Source organism: Enoplosus armatus, chromosome 4 (genome assembly GCF_043641665.1).
Source record: "Enoplosus armatus isolate fEnoArm2 chromosome 4, fEnoArm2.hap1, whole genome shotgun sequence".
In the NCBI taxonomy this organism is placed as follows: Eukaryota; Metazoa; Chordata; class Actinopteri; order Centrarchiformes; family Enoplosidae; genus Enoplosus; species Enoplosus armatus.
In genome coordinates this window covers 25,462,245-25,478,832 of record NC_092183.1, presented here as the reverse complement: position 1 = coordinate 25,478,832, position 16,588 = coordinate 25,462,245, and the positions used below count along the sequence as shown (strand labels likewise).

Below are 16,588 nucleotides of genomic sequence, written 5' to 3'. Positions count from 1 at the left end.
GTTTCAGATCCGCTTCGAGCCCCCCCCCCAGTTGGGATGGATGTCCTATTAAAACCGCGTATTCTACCCAAGTGAGTGAATCCACCCATGCAAACTTCGAGCTGCAAATCCACTCCAGTCTGTGTAATCTGGGCTCACACTGTGTGTGTGTGTGTGTGTGTGTGTGTGTGTGTGTGTGTGTGTGTGGAAACCCCCGGTGTGCAACGAATGAGCACAAGAGGCGATGCAAACTTACGTGAAAACGAAAAACAAAGTGGTCGATCCCACAAGGAGAGTGGCAGCGGTGGACACTGGGATGTATTTGGTGGGTTTAAATCTCTTTCCAGCGCTGTTGGGCATTCTGTAATTTCCACATTCCTCAATTATTTATTCCGATTGGAGTCGCATGTAGAAAAAAAAAAAAAAGAAGATCCAGTGTGAAGTGTATAGGCCCCTCTCTGTGGCTGGGAAAAGGTACAACCAAGTCCGTCTTTGCTATCGTTGGAGCCGCATAGATCCTCGGATAGAGAGGCAGGGACACACAGAGCTCGCTGAAAGCCTGGAAATCCCACCCTCACAATCCAGCCCACTGGTGAGGTCACTGAACCGGTTGGAAAGGTGGAGCCTCTGTGCAAAACCCTGCAAGCGTCTTCACGAGAAAATGATCGGAGCTATCGTGTTGATTGCCCCGCATTTCTTCTCTCTCTCTCTCTCTCTCTCTCTCTCTCTCTCTCTCTTTCACCTAGGAGATTCCGCGAATCTAAAAATCGACTTTTCCTCGCAAATGCTTACCTGCACCAACAATCTCGCTATATATATATATACACACATATATATTCAATTAATTTAATATAAAAAAAAGTCTCGCAAAGTTTTAAGATGACTAGCTGTTTCATGTTTTGGTAGCTCTGCCCCAGATATGCAGTGTTATCTTGGCTTGAGAGAGCAGCACCAAACTTCATTTAGAATCCTGCGCCTTAATGTTGCTTTGCTTGCCCACAAGCCTACGCGCTTGGACAAACCAGGCATACTTGTTTCTACGAAGAGTCGACTTCCACTCTTATAATTCGGTATAGTTATTGTATACCAAAAGGCATCTATTTAAATGAAACTTGAGCTGCTAAAATGACTTCACCCCTTTCCACCCACCGTCCTCTATCATCATAATAGACTATGGAATAGAAGCAGGGGAAGCATGAAGCTCGTGTGAGAGTTGACATTTTACTGAAATTATGTGTTGATTTGTGCGGCTTAAAATCGTAAACCAATATCTCGGAAATTCATACATTTGGCCCCACTGAAATGTTGCACGTTGAATGGGGTTCACAGCACAACAGAGAGCGGAAAATGATCAGCTGTAGATTTAGGGATTGGAGCGCCCTCAAGTGGCATATGTCGGGATTTATGCGAAATGCGAAGCCAACTGTTTTGGCTCGGGCGGGCCACCGTAATATTTGTGGCGACTAGCGACTGCCTAGATTAGCTTGCTATTTCTTGTGCAGACTGTATTTTTAGTTCCCTGCTGAGAGCCGCCGCACGGTAAACATTTATTTCACAAAAAAAGCGTGTTTTGTTTCCCTTGCTGGAGTTGGAGTTAACAGCCAAACGCCATTTAGCAAAAGAAAGCCATACATTTGTGAGGAGAGACAGCGTGACACCTTGTTAACGGTAAACCAGTTAAGCTTAGCTAATTAGCTAACAATAGTTTGCCTCTTCGGCGGCTCGCAGGATGTCGTACAGGAAAACTTTAAAACTTCTTTGTGGGTTCGCTGGAGGCTCTGCCGTCCTACTGTTCGCGGCTGCCGACTCCCGCGGATATTTTGGTGAGCAGCGCGGAGAAACCGCCAGCCGGTGGTCGAGATTCACCGTCCTTCAAGCTGCGCAGCCGGCATGGACACCTGCCAGCCACACACCAGCCCCGACTGGACACGCTTGGGACTTCAACTGGGATAAGTAAGTTCCTCTACAGGCGCTATCTGTTGACTGCTTGATTTTTTTGAACATAGTTGTTACCGTAACATTGCCTCCATTTTGCTCTTCCCAATTTTGTATGGACTGAACGCCACACCAAATCTCTGTCAAATATGCATCGATTTAATAATAATCCACCACGGTGAAATTTAGCGTGGACTATATTTTGACATCTTGCTAAACTGAATTGGTGTTTTTGGATGCCCACCGAAATCGGCTGGAGCATAAGGATTTGTGAGATGTCATGATTCTTATTCTTCGAGCTACAGTGTTGCTGACAAGACAGTCAGCTATAGATGGCACATTTTTATAACTGAATTTGGCCCGAGAGACTTCCAAACAAGATGTTTGTAAGTGTTTCAAAGTATCATACTGGGAAAGTATCATCTAAAATCATTCTTGCTTTAACTCAGTTTTCCATCCCTCAAGTTAACAATGTGAGACAAAGCCACTTCTAATCTCAAGATCACCTCGTCTTAACTCTGTGCAGGAGAGACCCATCTGCACTGTCCAATGGGAAGAAGAAAGAGAGTGCCACTGAAGACCCCACTTCTGAGCAGGACAACGGCAAACCAAAAGCTACACGAAACATTCTCCTCATCAGACACTCCCAGTACAACCTGAGCGGGAACAGCGACAAGGAGAGGATCCTCACTCCACTAGGTCCTTATTTCCCTTCATGTCACCTGGAAAGTTGACCAGACAGCAGTCTGCAGAGTAACTTCAGTCAACAGAGAGCCACAAGTACACATTGAATGCTTGGAACAAGCTTCAATGTACCCAGATTTTCCACGACCATTTCTGACAGACCAGCCATTTTGCCCTAATGACCGCTGTGTCTCCACTTCCAGGTCGGGAGCAGGCTGAGTTGACGGGCAAGCGGTTGGCAGCGTTGGGACTGAAGTATGATGTCCTGATCCACTCCAGCATGGCCAGGGCCACAGAGACTGCAAACATCATTAGCAAACACCTCTCAGGTAGTGGAAGCCACGCTGCCTTGTAGAACTGTTTCAGTTCTGTTTCAGTTAATAGGATGTCATAGAATACATGTAAAATGAATTTTATATGGACAATAACAGTAAAAGAAAACCACCCAAAATTAAGGTTTATGGTATCGGTGTAATGTTAACTAGATGTCAGCTATATATCCACAGTCACCAGGCATATTGTTCAATTTGTGGTTGTTACAAGCAGTCTACAGCTAAAGAGAATTTTTGGCTTCTCACATTAATGCACTTTTATTTCCCCATATACCTCATTTAATAGTAATTTATTAGTTCTGATTTCCTTTGAGTTAATGTGGATATTTCAAAAAAAACAAACTTTTATCTTTTGTTATATCCTGTTACCTTTTCCTGGTTAGCAGCCTGGATTCTGTACATTACAAATTACAGCTGGTGCAGAAATGCTGAACACTACACATGCATATTAACATGTTTCCCCTGCCCTGAATGTCATACGGGCCCAGGAGTGGAGCTGGTGAGCTGTGACTTGCTGAGGGAGGGTGCACCCATCGAGCCGGTCCCACCTGTCACTCACTGGAAGCCTGATGCTGTGGTGAGAGAAGCTACACCCCTGCTACCTCTAGAGCGGGCTGTAGGCCAGATTTTCTCTCCTAGGCATATCCTTGTTTTGGTAACTTTCTGCTGCCCACATGTCTGTGCAGGTGTCCTGTCAAGTGCTTGTTTAGGCTTACAGCTGCAAAAAGTCAGCCAATACATCAGTGCAGTGCCACAGGAATGGGCCATAGGAAGAGTTGATTTCCAAAATGCCAACGCTTAAAGGCGTCTAAATCTTTTTATTTTAGTTTACTCATTTAAATAGACATTTTACCATCATTACATAATCAGTTGCTAAATGTTATTATTGAGAACTTGAAGGGTTTAGTTAACCTAATTGCAAAACTTGGACACAACCCTGTCGACGGTGAGGTCTGTGGATTATGAGTGAGATCCTGAGTGACCAGGACACAGCTTCTACAAAGACACATTGCTGTTGAGTTTTTATCTTGGAAAACGTCCTTCTAAAAGAAGAGCTTAGAACATGGTAGCACCATGACAGAGAGACATGTTTGGACTATGCCGCATTGCATGAAAACAGGATTATTAATGGAACAACCTTGTAAACAACCCGTGGAAACATCTTATTCAGTAATTCCACATTTTAAATGTTGAACATAATTGGATTATTCCCCTGACTGTAAATGTAACCACTAATATTTCAGCGCGGAAGCATTTATGATTCTGCCCTCAGTGATTCAATGCTTTAGTAGAAGTAATGTTTTCCATATAGTTGGCCTCATTTTGGAATGAAACTCTTCATACATTCCCCACAATGCACAGCAGCATCATGTATTGACTCTGTTCTGACTGAGGGGGTTCAGACAGAACCCTCACATGTGACAAAGGTGGCTTTCAACCTCTCTACCGTCCTCCAGCAGTACCACGAAGATGGAGCTCGCATTGAGGCAGCCTTCCGCCGCTACATCCACCGGGCTGACACCACGCAGAAGGAGGACAGCTACGAGATCATCGTGTGTCATGCCAATGTCATCCGTTATTTTATCTGCAGGTTTGTGTCGCCGGCAGACCCGGTGGTCGCAGCTCAGCTGAGGGCAGAGCGTGGCCCTCTTGCTTTGCTAACCGTTGTGTTTAAACTATGCTGCAACTGTTTTTTTGTTTTTTTTTAGTAAGATTTTTTTGATTTGATCTGTGCTTCACTTGTGTCGGTGTGCTCTTAACGGAGTCGTTAAAATTAGATTCCTGTTTAATGTAAATATTCTAGCAGCTACATACAGCCTTGTGCATTTCTTGGTGACTGCATGTCCTGTGCGTCTGGTTAAGAGGGACATTTAGCACATTGAGTTAGATATGACAAAGGTTTAATATCCTCCAAATGGCTACTTACTGGACAATATCACACAAATCAAATTGTTTGTTAAATAAGTGCCCTGTAAAGATGCAGTAGCTCCAGCTGCTCATATCTTTCTTTTATCTCTCCCAGGGCTCTGCAGTTTCCTCCAGAGGGCTGGTTACGTATGGGCTTGAACAACGGCAGCATCACGTGGCTCACCATCCGCCCTAGCGGCAGGGTGGCCCTCAGAACTCTGGGAGACTCAGGATTCATGCCGCCAGACAAACTAACACGGACCTGATGCCCCCAAGACGCCGCAGGTTTCTGGGGCCGGTGTCCAGTCAGTTGGTTGCAGGGTCAAAGCTCAGTTTTCTCCTTAAGTGTCTTGAAAATTACTGTTGATGTTGTTATTTTGTAACTGAATTACCATCATGTAATGAGGGACTCTGTGGTTGTGATTACTTCCGTGCCATAGAACGCCAGCAGAAGTGATTAACAGCTGCATTACAGCTCCTCCTTGAATGTAACTGAGGATTTTTACACAAGTGACTAATTTTTAAACCAAAAGAAGTTGCATTTGTATAGCTGTTGTAAATGCAAACCATGCTCTCTGCATTACATGTGTCATTTACAGTATGCTGAGATGAGGATTATGTGTTTTTGTTTGTGCAGCTGTAGTAAATAAAAGAAAATAATGCCTGCCTCAGTTTCTGTCACATTTCTTTCCTGGAAAAAAAAACAAAAAAAACACACGGACACATTGGCAGTAAAGTAGGGGTGATGTTTTATTGATTAGTTGAAAGCAAATGAGGTCTAAACATACAGAAAGAGAATTCACCATGAAAGTTAATTTTTAATAAAGCACAGAATGCTAAAAGCACAAGAAGCATGTTGTAAGTTTTTTAGGTGCATTTTTGCAAAGTTCCACATTCATAAACATTCAGAGACCAGAATTAGATCTGTTGTCACCTGAGAGCACAAGGATGACGATACAATCTTCTCAGTGAAGTAGGTTGTGCTCTCGGATAAAGGTTCAGTTCACCAAAAAAAAAAAAAAAGGTACATTCAGAACACTTGTTTCTCTCAACCTCAGTGGAGTGGCAATCTGAATATTCAAAATGATTGGCTTTTTCTGTGCTAGACATAGCTGATAAGCCCTCATACGGCACTGAATTTATCCCTAAGTTACAAATAATTTGGATACAGCAGATTCTTGCACATTCACAAGTCACCATTACATTTAACATGGTTTGGAGAACTGCAAGAACCTGCCACGTGTACATGAGTTTACTGTAACCACCGAAGAGATTCATGGCATATAACCTTGAGCGTTAAAGCTCTATAAAGCGCTAGTTTTTAAATCAACGCTGACTCAAACTACTTATAATACCCAGCTTTGCGGCTCCCAGCCGATCAGTTGGCTTCTCTGTAAGCGTAAGGCAGTTTTCTGTTAGCAAGACGGCCTTAATAAGCTAATGAATATATCAGGGTTGTGTTGCTGTTGAGTTTGTTTGGGAGTCTTTCTGCCCCCTAGTGGTTAGAGATCGCTTAATACAGCTTTAAGGTGGTCTCAGACTGGGCTTTCGGACGAGACAAATTTGAAATCACGCTTTACTGATGTGCGTTTTGTAATTCACACTCACACTGTGGGAGGTGCTTGTGAATGAACGATATTTCAGAGAAAAAATATTGAAAAAAAACAATAGAAATTGCACAGTCTAAGGCCGCCGATAGTGGCAGAAAGGAAAAGTCAAGACATGTCCAGGAACCACCGAGAAAAGATGGAGAATGTATGCATTTATTGAAGAACAAAATAAAAAAAAAAAACATGGAAGATCTCAATCTTATCAGTTTATTCCATGTTTGCCATAATCATCTGTGATCGACACAGCCAGTGAGGTCTCCGTTTCCAGATATTTCATGTATGAGCTAGAGAGAGTGTGTCCAAACTGACAAGAGAACTGGTTCATCACTTCAGAAAATTAAGGCAATTCCTGAACTGAGGAAAACATAGGAAATGGCAGTCGGTTTTAACACCATTAATAAAAACATTTAATTTTTGTGCTACTGACCAACATACAAAAAAATAACTTTTAAAATATTGACATTTTACTTTTTTTTAAGAACATCTTCAGTGACAGAATCCTGTTGAGGACTCCACACTAAGGTTTTAGTGACGAACTAACTTTGGGGAGTGCGGCTTGTATTCACGATATTCAAAAAAGTTGACTCAGGCTATGATACAGGTGCTTCACACTTGCCACAAATAACATTACCGTCAATTCAACATGGTCCACACCCATACAGTACATAAATGATCAAGGTTTCTTTTTTTTTCCTTTTTAAAGTCTTGTGTACATCACAACCCAACGTGATGAGAATTCCTGTATTACATAGGAGTAGTACCATACATCATTAATACAAATCTTCCAGACACTTGTGCATATTTCTGTTAGGTATGTGGTTTCTGAGCTGTGGTGTAGCCACCTTGGTGCAGCTGGGTTTGTTGTGGGAAGGGGTGGGGTGGGATTAGGGCTAGGAGAGGGTATGGCCGTAGTGGTGGGAGGCTGGGGAGGACCGGGCAGTTAGATTGGCGTCTTGTTCAAGTGCTTGAGGCGGATGCGCTGGATGTAGCTAGCATTGGCAGGGCTGTAACGGCTGGGGCTGAAGTCTGGTGAGGCGGCGTGCCGGGCGGGACTGAAGCGACCGGCGGGAGACATCAGGCCGCTGGCCGGGGAGCAGGGAGTCTGATGCTGCATCCTGAGTCGTGGTTTTACCACCGCAGGGCTGGGCCAGCTAGACGACACACATCAACACCAGTCAGTGGTTACATTTACGATATTGTTCCTTTGCTACTAATGCTCAAAGATAAAATGAGTACGGATTTTACTGCCCCACAGCACTTGTTTTGGTCATATTTTGTCACCTTTTGCACATGAAATGAACAGATTCTAAAGAGCCTTTTCCATTTTCAGTGTGAGGGCATTTTTCTCTATGAGATGGTACTGTTGATTTTGCACCTAACACTGCTTCCTGAAAAGCCTGAAGAGTGCAAAGCCTTTCACGATTGTTTTCCTGTTCATATTTATTCCCTGGAACAAAACGCTCCACCCCCTGGCATTTCACCTCACTACTAATTCCTAAAATGTCTTGTGACTGTAATCGCAAAAGGTGTTTAGCTGCAAAAGCTGAAAAGCCCTCTCTGCACCAGACATCCCTGTTGAATTTCTGCTGCGCACGCCATGCGTACTCCTCTTTTTTGTATAAATATTTTTTTTTACATACAAATCAAATATAGGGCAGTATCATCCACCTGTTACTACTTCAGATGGCTGGCCAGAGAAATCACTTCTGTGTGATGTGGGAAGACTGCATGAACAACCTCAGTGGAGACAGACTGTAAAAACATTCCCTCAGTCTGAATACTGTACACATGTACATGTGGTCAGTGATATCATGGTGAGGCCATGCATTTCTCTGACAAAATGAACTCTGAAACCCCACACAATAAATGTGTGTTACAGAATTCAGCCTTTAATCCGATAATCGGAGCCACTGAGGCCAGGACAGCATCATGGACACACAGTAAAATCAGAAGACCAACAGTAGAGAATAATATGCATTACAATAAAATGTCAGCCAAGCCCACTAACCTCTGCATGTCTGATGCAGAGTACGACTTCATTGTGCTCTTCCACTTATGAATGCTGGGATACTTCTGGGCGTCGACGTCTATGCCTTGTATTGCTGACAAGACCTCTCTGTCCAACTTGGTTGGGGAATCCCTGTAAAAACACACAAGATGGACACACTCCATTATCATCATAACGTGTTATTAGCATCGTAACTCATACGCTGGTGAATGTCAAACCATTTCCCCTAATAGCAGTCAAATGGGAGTGTTTGTCAGCTGGTGTATACTTGTCTGGACTAGATTTAGAGACGATGTTAGGCAGGACTCGCTACTTATTTCTAAATTAGAATATCACGTCTAACGATTGTGACACATCTTCATGTAAAACATTTCCGGGGATCCTTCAACATCTAAGATTACATTATGCCCTCTGCAGAGGAACCTGTGTGACTCACCCATCAATGAAAAGTCCTCTTCTAATGTGCGGTGGGGTCCTGGGTAGGAACTCATTGGAGTTATCTAAAGACTTATAGGAGGACCCTGAGGATCCTGAGCTGCTCAGGTCCCTCCCCCCGTGGTCCCATGACTTGGACCTAGCACAGAAGTTGCGCCCCCCTGATACTGACCCCCTAGTCCTGCCCAGCACCTCCAGATTCTCTTCTGCTTCAAAGTACTCCTCTGAGCTGCCGCTGCTGCGCCTCTCCTCCGTCCCTCCCTCCGTTCTCCAGCCTGGCCCCTCCACGGTCTCACCGTCCTGACTGCTGTGACCAAGAGACAGGCGATTCAGCCCGGAGCTCAGGTCTGTGCCCGAGGAGGAGCTGTAGGAGTCCCGGACCTCCCTGTGCCGGCTCCCGCCACTGCTCCTCCTCTCCCTGCAGCTGGTGGAGCCGTCCAGCGTCTCTTGCAGCGACATGCGCTCAAACTCCACCATAAGGTTGGAGATGGGCGACAGCAGGCAGGAGGAGGACGGGGAGGTGCGAGGGGTCACCTTGTCTCCGTTGTGAGTCCTGTCTCTGGAGGAGGAGCACACCCCGTTTTTGCACACTACGCCGGGCGACAGCAGGCCGTCGTCGCAGCAGCACAGCAAGTCCTGCTCGGCCGCTGTCTCGATCAGGTCGGCCCCGCGGTGGTGCAGTGCGATGGGCAGAATGTGGAACTCGCGGCCGCCCACAGCTCCTTTCAGGCCGTCCTTGGATGCAGCAGAGGAAGTGATGCTGGTGAGTGCTGCGTTCTGCCGGTTCTTCATCTCCTCAAGGCTGATGTCGTCACCCTCGTCCAGGAAGGCACCAACAGAGATGGAGTTGCAGAACTTTTTGGGCTTGCCTGCAACCAGGGATGATGAATTACATAATATTATTTATATTATATATGAATTGCATTATAACTAGTCGTTATTAAAGTGATCTGGAATGTGTGCAGTCCATTTCTTATTGCAGCAATTGATGCTTTTTTTCCAGGGCTGGCGGCTTCCCTGACATAGAACAGGTGAAGGTACCTGGAGATGGGGTTTTGAACCGGTTGCTGGTCTCATTCTCCCCAGCCTCTTCATGAGTCCGTGGGCTGAAATCCCTCTTGCTAAGGTAGTCTTCCAACTTGCAGAGCCCCTCAGTTGATGACAGATCCAAAAAACTGTCCAGAAAGTCCCAGTACTCAGCCCATGGGTGGCCCATCTCATGAGCCAGGTCTCTGTGAATAAAGGGTGACTTAGCATTTAGATTACTACACATCTCTGTATTATTACTCAAGAAACTGGTGTTCCCATAGTTGTCTGACTAAAGACTACACAATTCCCCTGTAATTTTACAGACTGATTTATATCTGAGAATAACCTGATGGCACAGCACCAGTGGACCATTTATCACATTTTAATAGAGGTTTAAGAGTTGCCTCATATCAAATATTTGCCTACGCTACACACATTATTCAACAGTGATACTATGCACACATCCAAACAACTAATTCAGTTGCTTTTGAGACATTTCCAGTTTTAGTTTGATACTTTCCAGCCAAGGTCTTCATACATTTTTAATGGAAAGTATTCTATTTATTCTCTGAGATTAATTTGGTTGCCGTTCTTCTTGTGCAGACTGCATAAAGTGGAGACTGGCCGGAACACTCAGTTGCCTGTCTTGTCTTATTAGGTAAACCTAACTAAAACCAATGCAGTCCAATACAACAGCCCTACGATAAATCTTACCTTCATGAAGGTTATAATATTCAGTTTTTGGATGTTTTAGAGAGGTGTTGATTCAACTGGTCATTTTGGAGGATGCGGTCTGTGTTGCCGGTCAATTCTATTACCTTTATACTAACCGGTGTTTCTATTATTTTGTCCACCCCATTCATATCGATGAAGGCAGGCTCAAAATGTGCGTGAGAGTGGAGATGACATTCAACAAAAGGATGAACCAGCTTTGAACCCAGGGTGCGTCGTACACGGCCTGACATGTCTATAATCCCATAAGACATGTTTATCCTGCAAGTGCAAAAACTGTTTCCTCCAGTGTATCATCATCATGCACCACAGTCGGCAGCAATAAGCCCAGCAGTACTACCCTTCAGTTGTATCGCAATATGCATTTACAAAATATATATATATGTACATTTACAGGACAGTATAAGCGGAGTACGGTTTTTGGACGTACCTTCCCACTCTCTCTGCCCCACGGTCAGGATCAGACTTAAAAATGTGGTGGAAAAGCTCCGCCCGGTCTCTGGGCGGCGTCTTCCAGGACCGACGGAAATCATCTGCCTACAGGGGAAGACGATATGTTCTGGTCACCAAATGTTTTTAATGATGCAATGCAATGCAATGATGGACTTGAGGAAACACAGACAGGTGATCAGGTGAAGGAACTTGCTTTAGAAGGGCTCAGCGGGCCAGCAAAGGCTGTGACGATCATCACAGGATCCATCGGGCTTCTTGTGTGCCACTGGGTCTGCGAGAGACTTTCTGAGGGCTCAGGTGACCACAGAGCACCAATGATAGGCTGAGAGGTGTTGTCGGTTGCCCTCAGCAAAGGGATATAGCAGCGGTCTGTGAAACGGCGGACAATTCAAAGTTTGGATAACATGGACATTCATTCACAGCACTGTACAGAAGAATGGCCGCATTCACATACATTTTCAATGAGGGCGGCACCAGTGGGAATCAAACCTTAAGCTGGCAGCGTACTGTCTGTCTGTGCGCAGGACAGTCAGTAAAGTTATACAGTGTTCATGCCACACGCCTAATTCAGTCCAGAACCAGTCTTACACTGCAAGTGTCAGATTTATGTAACTTCTTCTTTTTTTTTTACACTGCAGATTGACTCTCAGGGGATTGAACAAAAACACACAACTAGAGCTAAAGGGATTTGCCAAACCTGTTAGTAGTTTATTCAATAATACCCACAGCCAGTCACTCTAACCCAATTACAGCAGTCCAGAGCACCTCAACCTGCTAATGATGTTTTCAGCCTAATTCCTACTATCAGCCAACATGGCTAACACCATAACAAACAAGGGCAGATAAAAAAAAAAAAAGAAGAAAAATCAACGTTGAGGCGCTCAGCCAAATTCAAACTACATGATGCAACATGCTGCTTCTATTTAACCAGGCCTTTCTCTGTGTAAAAGTACACCAAACAACACCTGCCCGTGTCCTTCAGGAAAAGAGAACAGAGACAAAAACGGGTTGTGTTACAATATTATGTAATCTTTAAAGAAATGTGTGTCTTTACCCTCCAAATAGTTACTTATCTTCTGCGTCACTTCTTGGGTATTATTTCTTCTGCTACAAATAAGCTGTGAAAAGGGGAAAGGAAAGAACAATCAGGGCTATGTACAGCTGACAACATACAACTGTTGCTACATTAGCTGGGGAAAAGAATTTGCTCATGCTCGTCTATGTTTAGCCTTCAATGTGCAGTGAGTGATTGTTGCCAAAAGATTTAAAAAGCAAGCTAAAAGGTCACAGCTTCGAAACCTGCGTAAGCATAACTGCACCTCCCTCAGCAACTACCGGCAGGATGTCAGTGTTCAGCAGTACTGTGCGAGGCTGAGTAGCTGCTAGACAGCTCCCATATGTATGTGTACACATTCATGAATACGTTCTGTGTAATAACGCCCAGCGACGACAATCCAGGCTAAGCTGAAGGTTTTCTTTACTCAAGTGTGCGTGTTACAGAGTTAAATACGAGTTCAAAATAAAACTCCTTACATCACAAGGCTTCTGGCCATCTTTGTTCTTACGGTTCTTATCAATGTCAGGATGCGAGCACAGGACATTGACCACGTCTGGGCACCCAAACTTACAGGCAAAGTGGAGTGGTGTTTCAAAGCCCTGGAGCACACAGACAAACAGAGCAAGACACAATATAAACACAGCCTACTATAAATTAACTACTATTTGAAAGAATCGACTCCAATCTTTAGCTGGTATGGTAAAAGAACTCACAGCCTTATCTGGAGTGTTGAGGTAAAGATCTACAATGAAGCGGATACGTTTCTGCAGCATAACTTCCTGGTCGTCTGGGTACATGAGGCGCATAAACTCTGGGTTTTCCAAGGTGTCCAGCAGCAGCTGGGCGATTGCCGCCTGGTTCTCCTTGGCTGCCACGTGCATTACGTTGTACCGGCAGCCCTCCTAACCAGACAAAACAGTGGAACAACTGTATGGATCAGGACGTAATCCGCTTTAATCTCCTGTCAACAGGGAAGAATGCTTCATTTTGTCCAAAAGCAGCATCTGACCTTAACTTGACCTGCTGAAGTTAGGGATTTATCACGCAACATTAATTCCATTTATTTAATGACTAGGGTATGAGATACAACAGTTTTTGTTTTTTTGTATTTATAATATAGTATGTATTTTCAAACCGATATGCAAGAGTCATTACACACACATATACAGCAGGGCATTAGCTGACAGGCTATGGCGCTGATGTGGAAAAGACATTTGCGTGTATACAAATGACAACGTTCCAAGTAATCTCTATTAATAGCAAAGCGCTTCCACAGAGTTTGAGAAACCACAACAGTGCTACTACTGCTGCCTCTTAATTTGATTACAGGTTGTATTTCTCCTATGGTTAGGAAACTGTTTGACAAAGTTGCACTAAACAGACAATCTGAGAGTACACCAAGGAATTCACTTTAGGTCCTCACCTGCACAATAGTGGGATTATCCCCTGAGCCAATGAGATAGCGTGGGTTGCTCAACACCAGATCGCTGAAGGCTTCCTTGTCGCCCTTCTCCACAGCTTTCCTCAGTTTGGCGGTCAGGTCCTGGGTGCGTGGGCTCTTGAAACTGTTGGCCCTCTCCCGGTTGATGGTATCAACCTCCATGTTGTCTGGTGTGGAGAGGGAGAAGAGAGTGACGGACAGGTGCTGCGGTCAAAGATTGTCCGAGGCTTGTGCGCTGTGTGCATCTGTTTTGTGTCACACAACACCTCACATACTATTGACCTGACAGAACTCAGATGATTAGCTCATGGAGGGCACTTAAAAGGCAGCAAAAAGAAGAAAATGAGAGACAATTAACATATTACAATTTCTTTTTAAAAAGCGGTCCTGCTAATGGCAGGGATGCAAAATGTGACCGTTTGGATAACTCTATTGGGCAACACTTGCAATATTATAGCCTTAGCATTATCCCTTTAATATAATACTGGGAAACAATACAGTAAACAATTCACTTCAGTTTTAACCCTGCTGCTCTCTGTTGTGCTTGTTTCTGAGACCGCTGGCCTTCTACATGATCCTAAAGATAAGTGTGCCATACCTTGATGAAACCTTGATTAAACTTCTAATAAAATTGTATGTGTGAGGATATTGATTAGGGCCCTTTTTACAGAGAAGTCTCGCACAGCGTGTGTATGTACTTACCTTTGCCAATGACCAGGCCTGGTTTGACCGGTGATACACAGGGTGTAGATTTGCTGGGAGAGGGGAAATAGTCACAGATCCCCTTTGCAAACCTCTCAGCATCCTCGCGGTGGGGAAAGGCTTTGAAGCGGGCTCCCTTCATCATCTTTACAGCTTGTAGGGCATCTTTCTTATCCGTGTACACATGTGCTCTCTCTACAGAAAAAAACCCCACTCAAAATCAGCGTTCACCCCCATTTTCTACATGATGACTACCTGATTTTTCTTGTTTCATTATTACGGTTTTCCACCTGTTAGAAAGCCATATTAACATTCTTTTCCTTTCTGTCCAGTCAGCCTGTAAACTCGTATTTTGTTGAGGTAGAATCTCAAAGTGCCACTGCTTCTGCAGTTGCAATAAAAGCCTGCCCTGCCAGATAAACACTACAAGTACTGATTTTTGTGGGAGCTCAAAATTAATTTAGATCAATACACCATTCCAGGCTGCCCTGCTGCTGCTGCTCACCACCAAAGAAATAACAACAAAATGTTTTCATCCACTTAACAAACAAATGTGGATGTCAGACAACATCAGCAGCAAGCACTCCTAAACAAATACAGAAACTGGACAACACAGTGCATGTCACGAATAAACAAACAAGCAACATGATAAACTTTTAAGGTAGACTTTAGCCTCAACTCAGTATAAAGCCATTGGACCTATCAAAGAAAATAGCGCTCACAGGAGTCAAGTATTGATACATTTGGACAAACTTGATCTTTTTTTTATTATTATTGTTTTTATTTAAATTGAATTGATATGTGTATCATGTATGTTTCCATCCTGTGGTTATTTATTGCTGATGTATTTTGGGGGCATTTTCCCCTTAATGTGATAGCAGGCAGTTGAGAGGTGACAGGAAACAACAGCTGGAATCAAACTGAGGACTTTGTGACACCCCAAAAAGCATTCTTCACTATGACTAAACATGTGAAAAAATAGAGGGGGAAAACTCAATGAAATAATATCCTCCTCTGTTTAACAATCAAAAGTGTAGAGAAAACTATCACTATTCAAATCAACCGATTTGCCATGTGAAGAAGAACAGGTTTCATTTTATATTGATTGTGGGAGAACAATTACAGCTGTTTGTGTCTTAAGACATTAACTCCTCAGTGTCACCACAATACTATTGTGGCACACCACTAAATGAAGTGTAACTTAAAAAATAGTTATTGCTGCGATTGTGTGTGTTCGGAGTGCAAAGCAGAGTTAGAGTTAGTGATATTAAGTGACGAACTGAACAGTGGTACCCTATACGCTTTTCCATTTTTAAACTGCTTTCACAGAGCTAATGGATTTATTATACTGATGATCAATATATTGCCTACTTTCCTCTCACATTGATCAAATTCAGATTGTGTGAAATCATGCTTGATTTACAACTACATATATGGTATTTTTTTACACTCCGCTGAACTCGTCCCTGCTATTCCCGAATTCAAAACCACCTCGCAAGTAATACTGAACTGTGATAGGACTTTTGCAAACTCCAAATAAGTAATATCTGTACGACACCACATAAGAATAACAAGCTGAGTCTCTCTTACCATTTCTAGCCAAAACATCCTCCCGCAGTGGACATACTCCATAATAAGAGGTTGGAGACACTTGTGCCGGCTTTGAAGGGGCTTCCGTTTTGGACTGAGAGTTACTGCCTTCAGCAGAGCTGTTTGAGGTCGTCTTTACTGAGATCTCCTCTTCCTCTGGAGGGTTGAGACCCACACCATAACCAAAGTCTAACTCTTCGCTGGCAGTCTCAGTGGGGTTGCCACTCGTTGCAGCAGTGGTGGGTGCAACTACTGAGGTGGCACTTGACACAGGTTTGGCATAATCGGCAACGCAGGCCGCAGTGCCCGAGACGCCTGTTGAAGAGCTGCTGTCCAATTCAGTGCCACTGCTCTCCGGCCCGGCCAGGACTCGGGCTAACTTCCTCTCAAAGGTGGCTCGTGTGGTAGCTGTGATAGGGCCGCACTTAAGGCCTGCTCGGGCAAACTCCTCGCGCAGTTCATCAGCATTTAGCCCCCTCAGCCTGTTTAGAACCGCCTCCATGCTTCAGCTCCCTGCAACACACCACACAATATACTTCAGCTAGTATGACCAGCAGTTGTTAATAAACTAAATAAACACCATGTAGGGAAACTTACTTAGAGACTAACTTAACATTAGTCACATTTTAATGTTTTTTAATGTTGTTTTTTGTTTTTACTAAATATCAAGATTCAGAATATACAATTTTGTTG

The 16,588-nt window shown here is 43.9% G+C and overlaps 3 protein-coding genes across 5 annotated transcripts in view; 1 reads left to right on the top strand and 2 right to left on the bottom strand.

Annotated features, from left to right (window-relative positions):
* Window positions 1–339, bottom strand: part of zdhhc8b (zinc finger DHHC-type palmitoyltransferase 8b) — a 53,193-nt gene extending 52,854 nt beyond the window's left edge. For both annotated transcript variants that reach the window (XM_070904585.1, XM_070904586.1), the window contains exon 1: window positions 236–339. In XM_070904585.1, the coding sequence (XP_070760686.1) occupies window positions 236–339 (104 nt within the window). The remainder of the gene's footprint in view (window positions 1–235) is intronic.
* Window positions 340–1,625: 1,286 nt separating this feature from the next.
* pgam5 (PGAM family member 5, serine/threonine protein phosphatase, mitochondrial) lies at window positions 1,626–5,509 on the top strand. 2 transcript variants are annotated; one of them, XM_070904509.1, is made up of 6 exons: window positions 1,626–1,932; window positions 2,441–2,613; window positions 2,802–2,927; window positions 3,419–3,507; window positions 4,391–4,521; window positions 4,954–5,509. In XM_070904509.1, the coding sequence occupies exons 1-6, from the start codon at window positions 1,709–1,711 to the stop codon at window positions 5,102–5,104; spliced, it is 894 nt and encodes a 297-aa protein (XP_070760610.1). In that variant the 5' UTR covers window positions 1,626–1,708; the 3' UTR covers window positions 5,105–5,509. The 2 variants fall into 2 exon arrangements, with proteins under 2 accessions (XP_070760610.1, XP_070760609.1); XM_070904508.1 differs by having other exon boundaries at window positions 4,388–4,521.
* Window positions 5,510–6,585: 1,076 nt separating this feature from the next.
* Window positions 6,586–16,397, bottom strand: ankle2 (ankyrin repeat and LEM domain containing 2). Its single transcript, XM_070904635.1, has 12 exons — window positions 15,896–16,397; window positions 14,306–14,500; window positions 13,586–13,770; window positions 12,876–13,064; window positions 12,639–12,761; window positions 12,160–12,223; window positions 11,299–11,474; window positions 11,083–11,189; window positions 9,933–10,123; window positions 8,893–9,760; window positions 8,457–8,588; window positions 6,586–7,599 (listed from the first exon to the last, which is right to left on the bottom strand). The coding sequence occupies exons 1-12, from the start codon at window positions 16,395–16,397 to the stop codon at window positions 7,389–7,391; spliced, it is 2,943 nt and encodes a 980-aa protein (XP_070760736.1). The 3' UTR covers window positions 6,586–7,388.
* Between the last annotated feature and the right edge of the window lie 191 nt (window positions 16,398–16,588).

Bases quoted from the DNA above. Each gene is read 5' to 3' on its own strand.
- ankle2 (XM_070904635.1), bottom strand. From the start codon at position 16,397: ATGGAGGCGGTTCTAAACAGGCTGAGGGGGCTAAATGCTGATGAACTG. The intron at 13,065-13,585 runs GTGAGGACCTAA...TTGTCTGGTTAG, and splicing joins ATAATCCCACTATTGTGCAG to GAGGGCTGCCGGTACAACGT. The intron at 8,589-8,892 runs GTGAGTCACACA...GTGTTTTTACAG, and splicing joins AGAGGACTTTTCATTGATGG to GGATTCCCCAACCAAGTTGG.
- pgam5 (XM_070904508.1), top strand. From the start codon at position 1,709: ATGTCGTACAGGAAAACTTTAAAACTTCTTTGTGGGTTCGCTGGAGGC. The intron at 2,614-2,801 runs GTCCTTATTTCC...CTCCACTTCCAG, and splicing joins GAGGATCCTCACTCCACTAG to GTCGGGAGCAGGCTGAGTTG. The intron at 4,522-4,953 runs GTTTGTGTCGCC...TATCTCTCCCAG, and splicing joins ATCCGTTATTTTATCTGCAG to GGCTCTGCAGTTTCCTCCAG.